Raw genomic sequence first — 10,999 nt, 5'->3', positions numbered from 1 at the left:
CTACTTTTTGCCACTCTCAAAGCAGTGGCGATAGTATCGCGTCATTGCTGCCAATAAAAAAATATGAACTTGAGTCAAACAATACACTTTTATTTAATTTACCGAAACTAGTTACAATAATAGCGAAAGATTTTAAAAATAAAACATATAACATATTTATTTAATATTACAAAAATAATTTTTATTTGGGAACCGAGAATTTGTAATCGAAAGTATATTAAGGCATGTATTGACTCGCAATACGTATTTGTCCTACCACAGTCTATAATAGTTTAAGACACGTATTTATATTACATTAATTAGTATTATAATCATATTAATAATTAAATAATTAAAGTGTGTAGCTATTAAATAATAAAATACTTAATGGCCTCATTGAGATTGTATATCGTGAATGTAATATTATATTTTACTATACTTTTTAATTTTATGGTGATGTCACTCTGACTTTTTTACATTGATGGGTTAATTACTGTCAAAAGACACATAGATTCAAATATTTCAAATTTCCTAATTCGAGGTTTATGTCATAGTATTTGTAAATTTGTGCTGTGTTTTGTGAGTGATAACGATAAACGTGACGATAAGACAGTCAGCACATTTTGAAGAAAACATTCTATAATGTCACAAAATAATAACCCATTTTCCGAATTAATGGGAAGCAAAAATAATGAATCTAGTAGTGGCAATTCAGAATCTATTTCAGTACATAAAATAACATCAAAGAAAAGCAATGAAAATCAGTGCGTTGAAACAATCAACAACATCGTCGAAAATGTTTTCCACTTTACCATAAATGCAGATGCTGCTGATGAAAAGTCTGGCAAGCAGCTCGTTTATCTTGAAGAATTAGCGCAAGTTATGAATTTAAGTTGCATTGATTTGGAGACTTTAGAACAAGCTCTATTTGAAAGATTACTTCTTGGAGACATAGAAAAAAATGTGATCCCCAAATCAAGCAAAGTTTTCAAAGAACATGTTGTTCAAAAACTTGTTTTCCCTTACTTATTTAACTCTATGCAAAATTTACAAAGCTATGAGAATATAAATGATGATATAGTAAGAAATGGAATTAAAAAGATGAAAGAACTAATATTTAGAAATGCTGTTACTGTCCTTAAACAACCTGCATTATTTGAAGAGCAGGATTTTGCAAAACAACTTTTGGAACTACTACAGCATGTAGATCCGCAAAGTCACATATTCTTTATTGATTTAGTAAAAGCCTTCATGGCTGAAGGTTTGAGTATTTGATATTATACACAATAAATGGTTTGCAACAAAACATTTATTGTGTATAATACATAAAATTAAAAATTTTCAGGAAATGCGGAATCAAAAGACCAATTGAGAGACACAATGATTCCAGTCCTGAAAAAAATGCACATAGAACTGAAAAGTTTTAATATAATTGACTTGCCAATTTATATTTTGCCATCTATTAATTTATTTGCAAGTAAGTACTTAAGTAATTGTTTTATTTATAATAACTTACAAATGTTTGTTATACTAAAATAAACCTTATAAAGTCATATGCTGTTCTATTAGTTAATGTAAGGGCACAAACCAATATACCAAAATTGACCATAAAAACAATAAAGTACAAATATTTTTCAATAATTAGAAGTAATAAAACTTTCCAGGTAGTCCATTTTTAGCACCAATTTTATTGGAAGCATGTGAGCCAGAAGATGAAACTATTGGGATTCATTACCAAAATACAATTATAGGTGGATTACTTGCTTTGTCTCCTCTTCCAAGAACAGCAGCAGCGACTCAGACCTTTTTTGATAATCCCTTGGATCAGGTTATTTATTATTAATCTTTTGTTTTCTTTTCAAATGTAATTGATTGTTTCTATTTGCTGCAAATGCTTTTTTTATATTTGTAATTGTGTGCCAGTAAACTTAAAAGTTTTAGAGTGAGGTTTAGAGTTTAGACAGTACTGAGTATGTCACATACAATATGTTTTTCACATAACTTTACAATCAAAAACAAGATTTACCTTAAAATTTGGAAAAAATATACAAATTGTTACCATTTAAACAAATCTCTATAGTTTAAATATCTGTTAAGATTTTACTGTTTTCATTATTTTAGACGTCTATATCAATGACAGAAACATCTCTTTGGAATGCTACATCACATCTTATAAACAATATGCACAGAGTATTTTTGACACTATTAAAGGCAGGCCCTGACATTAAATATAGGCTACTAAGATGGATTGCAAAATGTCTGAAAAATAATGCAGCCAGGGGCAAATTGTGGAATATTCAGGTAACTTTAGATTTAAAAGTAGCAGAGTGACAAAACTGAAGTTATGTATATAATAGTGAACTGTAAGTTATGTTTTAGCATTTCCTATGGTACTTATATCTAGAATAAAAAACATAATGCTAAGGGCATTTTATCAGAGATACAGTAATAAGTTGAAAGAAAAAATTTATATATTGTTTTATATTTCAGGGTGGTGAATATAACTCGTCCACATTAAATTATGTATCAGATGGTTTTATGTTAAACCTGGGTGCAGTTTTATTACAACTTTGTCAACCATTCTGCTCTGTGCCAAATGATCCCAAGTCACTTAAAATAGATCCAACATATGGCGCCGTACCTGTAAGTAGGCATTACTTCTACTACTAAGTTCTTTTTGTGAAATGTACAATTACCTAATTTTTATTGGCCATTCTTAATTGCCATCCTATGTCTTGTTTTTATTTTTCTTGCATCTGTAGGACTTAATAAAATTATTTTTTAAATTAAATAAATTTTAAGAGTGAATAAAAATTAAATAATATGTTAACATTTCACATGTAAAACAGTTTCTTTTTTTGTCAGCCTGAAGAATGCGAAGCGAAATCAGTGCACTTGGACTGCCTTCATACGGAGACATGTCTCCTCCCAGCTCGGGAAACTGAAGAGGGAGTAACTGTTAAACGTCCAACCGCCGAGACATACAACTTTGTTACTGAATGTTTTTTTATGACACAGAAGTGTATCGACTTGGGTATGTGTCCACAAAATTTACGTTCTTATTATATAAAAAAAGGCTGCGTGTACTTATGTACGCGCGTCAGAAGTTATACTTCCTTGGCTTTCTTTATTTTTTTTAAATATTAAATAATTCATAATAAATATTTCACGTTAATAATTTAATAATTAGTATATTATTCAATTATTAATTAATATTAATAATAATTATTATTTATTATATTATTCATTCAATTTAATAACTAGGTATGTTTCATAACCCTTAACTAAGTAACAATAGGTCTTTGTGAAAAAGCATTGCTAAATTTCTTTGAAAAAATAATTAAAACTCCTTTATTTGTTTAAAAGGTACTACAAAGGTCATTCAAAATTCTTGGCATATCTTTCATAGCTCTTTTTACTTGTAGATTGTCTTATTCCCATCTCGCTGGCGCCGGCTATAATCACACTGACAATTTTGTGTCTCAGGTGCGTGCGCATCGTAAAATTTCACTCTCACCAATTTTTCATAACGCGCCTAAAGAAGTATAACTTCAAAAATTATTCTGTTAAATTGCATTGTTTTAACTGATTTAGATTTTAGTAATATTTTAATTATATTTAAAAAAATATTTTTTGTTCGGTGGACTTACACATTCCATGTTTGTCAGCGACGGGTGCGCTATTATTTTTCTTTTAATTATTGCGCTACTTCGTCGTTGGTTAATTTATATTGTTATGTATAATGCCTATTATAGTACGAAGAATCAAATACATATATGCTCGTTTGTAGGTTTCCGCGTTTGTGTCGAAAAGCTGTACCGGTGTAGCCAAGAAGTGAGCAGGGCCCAACGTCAAGCGGGGGTCGCCGGAACCGCTAGTAATTTAGTGGAACGCTTATTACAATTTCATATGACCAAGTAGGTACAAAAAAAGTGCGTGCGTACAAAGTACACATGTCAGAAGTCAAACTTCTTTGGCAAACTAATTTTAAGTAAATTTTTAAGTCTTGTTCATATTTATACAAATCTAAAACTTTAGATTTCCGAGAGGGAACAAAAAAGATATGTTAGGAATTTAATTGTCATAAAATATTAAAAGTGTTGAAAATTAATACAAATTATAAATTTAATTTTTTAACTTTATTTCTTCGATAATAAAAATAAAGTAATTTACTCTTCTCACTCTCTCTCAATCGGTCTCAATCGCTCTCTCCCTTTTCTTCGACAAAAATGCTGCACGTCTTCGTGACGTTTCCTTAAAAATTTAAGTTTACTAAAGAAGTTTCACTTATATTTACTAAAATATTGTTCGCATCAGTCGGTCGGTCTAGTGGCTCAAGCGTGCACTTTGAGCTCCGGGTCATCGATTCGAATCATGGCTGAGCACCAATAAATTTTTATTATTATTTATCACGTGTTTAAAGCCTTTACCGAAAAATGTACGATACGTATCAGGCGCAGAAGGCCGATGCCGGAGTCGGAGGTCATATTTTCTATTTAATTATGCATTGTTGGTCCTACATGATTTTTTGTTTTCAGATATTTGTGCCTCCGTTGCGCGTTGTTGGAGAAGGAGACTCTCGCTAACCTGCATCGCTTCCAAGCGATGACCTGCACTTGGCTGGTCCAGGTCTCGATTCGGGAGAACGAGATCCGATCGTGCTACGCGCCCGGCGTCCTGGCGCCCGTGGACCTGCCCGTCTCCACGCCGCCGCCTGACACGTTGAGGTACTTTTATGATATTTCCGTATTAAAGTGAGACATAGATAAAATTTATCTAAGAAAACGATTGTTGTGTATAGTCCTTTTCATGAAAGAAGTCCCCCAGACGCGGCGCTGCAATCGCATGACGTAATGTTGCCATTTATGAGTAAAAAATTTACCAATTTTATTTACATTTAGCAGTTGTAATTTATCAAAATATAATATTATTTTCTGCATACTTCGATGAAATAATATTTCTGTTATGTAAAAAGTATATTTTTATTTACTTATATTAGCGGTGTTCCAACTACTTAGAGGGAAAAAGGGTTAAGTAATAATAATATAGCTAGCCGCTACAAGAAAATAGGGTAAAGCAAAGCAATACAATTTTTTATTCAGTTTTATTGCATAATTGTTGGGTTACAATTTTTTTCGAAGTACACGCCGCTATTATACCTTCGTGTGTAATTCTTGTTACAGTTTTCTCTGACACACCTGCAATTAAATTATGAACAATTAAAAATAATAGTAACTTTAAGTTTCTAATGCTTATGTAATATATGTTTTAATTTCATTTACCTAGTTTCATCACGTTATGTATTTGTTCAACTTTGTCGCAAAAACGAATTTATATCATAAAAGTCCCATCAATACAGCAAAAAATTATTAAATGGCAACTATAATAAGTACCTGCTATGGCGGCAACTCTCTTCTGAACATTGTTTAGTGGTATTAAAACACCTTGATTCTTATGTTCCGCTTCACAGAACTCTTTCACCTTTAATATAATTTCTCGAGCCGAACTTTTTACAACTTTTGGCATTGTGATCAATCTTTAAAATGCACTAAGCTAGTTAAAAATTCACAAAAATCTGCCACAACAAACAAACTTGACAACATCGACGAATGACAACATTGCCGACCTGTCAAATTTAGTTCCAAAAATCACCGCGGGACTTCTTTCATGAAAAGCACTATAATTCATAAGTTTATCGTCACACTTTGATGATTGCACCAGAACATTTATCGTCGGACGTCGAGACAGAACACGAAATTCCACCTCGACGTCCGCCGTTCCGCAACTGAGCGTTTTTAAGGCAGTTTTTGCCGCGCCCCACCACTTTGTGAAACCGGCTGCCCACTGAAGTATTTCTGAACCGTGCCAATTCTTAAAAGGCCGGCAACGCACTCGCGAGTCCTCTGGCATTGAGAATGTCCATGGGCGTTTGCCCCCTGTTCTATAAAAAAATATATAAATGAAGATTCTCTCCTTCAAGAAAAGAGCTTACCAATTCTTAAAGGGCCGGCTACATCCTCGCGAGCCTTCTGGCATTGCGAGTTTCGATGAGCGGCGGTATCATTTAACTTAACCGTTTGTCTCCTGTTACATTAAAAAAAAGACTCGATCAGAGATTTTGTATTGATTTATTTGAATTCCGTATTTGAACCGAAATGATTAATAATTTCAGATGCGTTCCTGAATTCGTGTTAGAAAACGTAATAGTGGTAATAACGATGGCTCGACGCATGGTCGGCGCCGTCACCGAGGAGGCGGACCTGGCTGGACTGCTGCAGCCCGCTCTGACGCTCGTGTTGGCCTTCATGAGGGACTCGAGCAGGACCTACAATCCACATTTGAGGTATGGGAATTTCAACTAACGGGACTTAACTGGCAGAATTCAATTCTATCTTTTATTTTAAACGACTTAAAAAAGGAGGAGGTTATCAAATCAGAGTGTAATTCTTTATTCGAATTGCGCCATCTGTGATGAGAATTATATACTGCGAACTGCTTTCGTATGAGACTCGCCAAATAATAAAAAGTAAATTTCAGAGCCCGATTGGCAGAATGTCTGGAAGCAATGTTACCGAACCATGGCGACGAACAACAACCGCTGAGCAACATGGCGTCCTTCTATCGGGAACAATTGTTTAAGGAGCACCCTCACAGGCTGCAGGTAAACTTTGCTTTCTTAGTTCACTTGCCATTCAATATTTTTAACCGACTGCCAAAAAGGTGATTATCAGTTTTATCTGTATGTATATGTTCTCGTTCGAAGCATATATTTGTTTATAATTTATTTAGTAGAAGTATTTTTTTTAAACAAACAAAACAAATTAGACTGGGCATATTATGAGCTCGAAAAAAGAAAAATGGACAAAAGACAGTCATAGATTGGCATCCCAGAGATGGGAGAAGGGAAAGAGATAGAAAATGGGAAGACGATCTGCTGGAAGGATGGAGATAAGCTCATAAAAGAGATGAGATTTATTATACTTATATATATAATATCCACAAATTCCTTGGGACTAGTTCCCCTTAATGTCTGAAAGGGACATGTATAACACACCATTATATTGTCATTATTTTCCCTTTTAGGTGACAGTTTTTTTTTTATAATTTTAATCTAATTCTGTTCGCGAATGTAGTTCTAATATCTTATCGCATGAACAGTGTTACTTAAATATAATTAGAATTGTCGGCCCGTTTCAGTTAGTGCCGTGCCTCTTGGACGTGTTCGTAGGCATCGAGATGACGGGCCAAAGTGTCCAGTTTGAGCAGAAGTTCAACTACCGCCGACCCATGTACGTCGTCATGGAGTTCCTTTGGGGCATACAGGAGCACCGGGATGCTTTTACGTGAGTATACCTCGAGACATATGATTCATATTTTTATGAAGAACTATAATTAAGAAAATTTTATTCGGTTATTATAAAAACCGTTTCTATTTAATGCCTTTAGAGAAAAAATGTCTATTTTTAAAGATTTGCTTAAAATAAATACACAAGCATCGATCATATTAACAAAAATATGCTTTCAGTTATCTCGCAGACGAAGCGGAAGCGAACATGGAGGCAGTTCATCCGCCAATTTTCCTTCGCTTCGTGAATTTGCTGATCAACGACGCCATCTTTCTTTTGGACGAGGCCCTCAGCAATATGGCCCAGATACGCATCATGCAAAATGCGCGGTAAAAATATGTTTCTGACGAAAAGTTTATTATAAATGTTTAAAAAAATCAGGAATAAATATATTATGTCCGCAAAATGTCTCATCTAGTCACCGTCTCGTCCATTCCAGAGAATCGGGCGCATGGGCATCCCTTCCTCCACAAGAGCGTGAGCAGAACCGGGCAAATCTGACCCATATCGGAATGCTGGCCCGTTTTGATAATATTTTAGGGAAAGACACGGTTCGCACGTTAGCCCGTTTGACTGCGCACGCGCCGCACTTTTTCTGTCACCCGACTTTGGTCGATCGAGTTGCCTCCATGCTGAATTACTTCTTGTTGCACCTCGTGGGACCTACCAAGAGGAATTTCAAGGTAATCCACCGATTGCTTTTCTCAATCTCGCTTTGGTATCGAGCATCTGCCGTTATTTATTTTATTTTATTATTAAATCTTTAGCTTAAAACACTGGTTATAAGAAAAAATGCTACTGAATGAAAACGGATCTCTTTGTCGCATCTGTCCCATATAAAATCTGGTCAAATAGACTCGCGTCCGGGTCATGTAAATAAATTAAATTTGACATTGTAAAAAAATTAATATCAAAATCTTCAGGTAAAAGACATGAAGGAATATCAGTTCGATCCGGCCGTAATAGTCCTGGATATTTGTCGGATGTATGTGGAACTCGGTTCCAACGAGAGGTTCTGCGCTGCGGTCTCTGACGACGGAAGGTCCTATTCGCCACAGCTCTTCGCCCTGGCTGAAACGGTTTTGGGTAAGAATATTTTGTACCATTTAATATTGTTTACTAAAGTTCCAGCATTTAGTATTTAGGGGAAATAATTATTTCTTTTCGACAAAAAGTAGATCTTATTAATTAATCATACAAATGCAGTTTCGTTGGCGCTGTTTTCCTCGATTTTTAAACCATTATGTATGATGTTAATTTTAATTTAAATTAACCGAATGCAGCTTTGAACCAAATCTAAATCTCAAGTTGGCAGATGTATACAGACTTGTAATAATATTTTTTAAGACGATGAAAAGTCGGTCTTAATGGATGTCAGAGACAGTTATTATATGTATGTGATAAAAAATTGTCTTATTATAATCACCCAATTATTATTTTAATTATCTATTCCAGTGAGAATTGGAGGAGGCTGTTTAATATCATCCCTACAAGAATTGGCATCCAGGATTAGCACAATGGCCGTTCAACGAAAACGCGACGAAGACATCCTCTCGAACGCCCCGGAAGAGTTCCTCGACCCCATCATGAGCACCCTGATGCTCGACCCGGTCGTGTTGCCCAGCTCCAGGACCATCGTAGACAGGACCACTATTGCTAGGTGGGTCTTTTTATAATGATTTGGCCAAATATTATATATTTTGTCGGAAATAAACAGATTTCCCTTTACGAGCAAATTTCATAGAGAATATTAAAAAAGGGCTCGAGGAATCCTTTTGATTTTCAGGCACCTCCTGAGCGACCAATCGGATCCATTCAACCGTTCCCCGTTGTCAATGGACCAAGTGAAGTCGGACACGGAACTAAAGCAGAGGATACACGCGTGGATCGCCGAACAAAAGCAGAAAGTGCAATTGTCTGAGAGTAGTTCTTAAGTTATTTAAAAATGCCCATTGACATTTCGTATATACTTATGATACAGTCTCGTCCCAATCGGGTACGGTGCAGACTGTCAATCTGTTTTGCCGGAAATCGAACTCGGGACCTACGGTACAGCTAATAGTTGTATATCGATTAAACATTTTAAACTATTAGTTGGTAATATTCAATTTCTGAATGTCTTTATTTTTGTTTGTTATTAAACAAAATCCGTCTAATTCAGTTTTAACGGAGCCACTGTTCTCTTTTCGTGGCGAGGAGGGCGAGGAGGACGCGATTTGATAGTGTAGTTAAATAGCTGTAAGGGTTTTAGTGCCGAGGTATTTTCGGTTTCCTTTAGAAAGTCTTTTTAAAAGCACTACCATTATTCGTTACTTATATTTGAGGTTTCAAAAAAATACTTTTTCCATAAATTTTTGTGATATTATTTTAATAAAAATTTCATAATTGCTCAATATTTTGGAGTGATTCGCTTTTCAAGTAATGTTACTTGTTTTCCCACCAATCTATATGCGGTTTATTTAACTTTATAAAGTTAAATTATGTCCATAGCGCGTATTATATATTGCTTGTTAGTAAATTAACATATTTTTTTTTAAAGTAAATTCTATTTGTTCGTTATTTTTAGAAATACTGTTGTATGAAAAACATTTTTTTAGCCGTTTACACTTCTCAAGGTAAGTTTCAGTCGAGACTTAGCACCAAGTTTGCCTTCCTCGTGTCAAATCCGATACGTTTTTGACATACGTGAGTCACCCTTAGCTCTACGTCTCGGCTCCGAACCTTAACCTAAGTGTAAAACCATGATTACTACATTTAGTGTAATAAAGTCGTCGTTCCAAACGGTCCCAAGACTACTTATTTTGTATGATCTTGTAATGTAAGAACACAATAATTGTTATAAAATGAGAATAAACTTTTTGGTGTAATTCTGTTTTTCCTTAAAAATAAATAAATCAGTACAACAGATCATTTGTCAAGCCAATAGGCGAGTAGGTGATCGGCCTCCCGTGCCTGACCCGGGCCGTCGACTTTTCGTGTCGAAGGCGAGCCTGTTTCCTCACGATGTTTTCCTTCGCCGTTCGAGCGAATGTTGAACGGATGGAACTTACGTACTTCTTAAAAGCGAAATAAAAAGGAAACTTTAAATCAGTCTGTATATTGGATATGTCTGCAATACAGCAAGATACAATACAATGAAAACAGGTAAAAGTGATAAAATATTGGAAACAAAAATAGTAATTAGAATTTCTTCTTTGAACAAAACTATAATAAACCATTCTTATTATTACTTAAAATCGATACTATTATTATTGATGTTAGTCAATGCCTCTAAAGACGAGCCTTTTGTGTCGCGTCGCTAGTAAAAAAATTAAATCACTTTTTTATCAATAAACCTCAACAATTCGATAACTAAAACTCAACAACCCGTCGATAATTTTCTTATTTCCTAATTTTGACGCCTAAACATTACAACAAGACGCCGCACAAGAGGCTCGCTCGACGTGTAAACTTATATCAATGGGCACTTTTGGTTTAGTTTAAACGTTAGTATTTAGTCTAATATCGTAGTAATAAAAATTACAAACTTATCGGTCACCTAAAAGCAAACATTAAAATAATTAACCTTCTATAAAAGAACTATCAAATCTAAGATCCTAGCAAAGTTATTTTATGTTACATCTCGCCCGACTCCCTCCCTCGCATACAAAAATATCTTTATGTACTTTAAAAAG

At 34.6% G+C, this 10,999-nt stretch overlaps 1 protein-coding gene across 2 annotated transcripts; it reads left to right on the top strand.

The window, feature by feature from the left end:
* Positions 1-469: 469 nt before the first annotated feature.
* Positions 470-10,192, top strand: LOC125054179 (ubiquitin conjugation factor E4 A). Of its 2 annotated transcripts, none has more exons than XM_047655922.1 (16): positions 470-1,240; positions 1,325-1,456; positions 1,644-1,807; positions 2,101-2,280; positions 2,470-2,622; positions 2,845-3,013; positions 3,770-3,896; positions 4,518-4,706; positions 6,152-6,322; positions 6,517-6,640; positions 7,177-7,322; positions 7,505-7,654; positions 7,765-8,008; positions 8,249-8,411; positions 8,781-8,985; positions 9,112-10,192. In XM_047655922.1, the coding sequence occupies exons 1-16, from the start codon at positions 622-624 to the stop codon at positions 9,257-9,259; spliced, it is 3,084 nt and encodes a 1,027-aa protein (XP_047511878.1). In that variant the 5' UTR covers positions 470-621; the 3' UTR covers positions 9,260-10,192. The 2 variants fall into 2 exon arrangements, with proteins under 2 accessions (XP_047511878.1, XP_047511877.1); XM_047655921.1 differs by having other exon boundaries at positions 1,325-1,460; positions 1,648-1,807.
* Positions 10,193-10,999: the final 807 nt, after the last annotated feature.

The sequence above is a fragment of the Pieris napi genome, chromosome 11, assembly GCF_905475465.1.
Source record: "Pieris napi chromosome 11, ilPieNapi1.2, whole genome shotgun sequence".
Lineage (NCBI taxonomy): Eukaryota > Metazoa > Arthropoda > Insecta > Lepidoptera > Pieridae > Pieris > Pieris napi.
Note: the sequence above shows the minus strand (reverse complement) of the source record. Positions and strands in the feature narration are given on the sequence as shown.

Bases quoted from the DNA above. Each gene is read 5' to 3' on its own strand.
- LOC125054179 (XM_047655922.1), top strand. From the start codon at position 622: ATGTCACAAAATAATAACCCATTTTCCGAATTAATGGGAAGCAAAAAT. The intron at 3,014-3,769 runs GTATGTGTCCAC...GCTCGTTTGTAG, and splicing joins ACAGAAGTGTATCGACTTGG to GTTTCCGCGTTTGTGTCGAA. The intron at 8,009-8,248 runs GTAATCCACCGA...CAAAATCTTCAG, and splicing joins CTACCAAGAGGAATTTCAAG to GTAAAAGACATGAAGGAATA.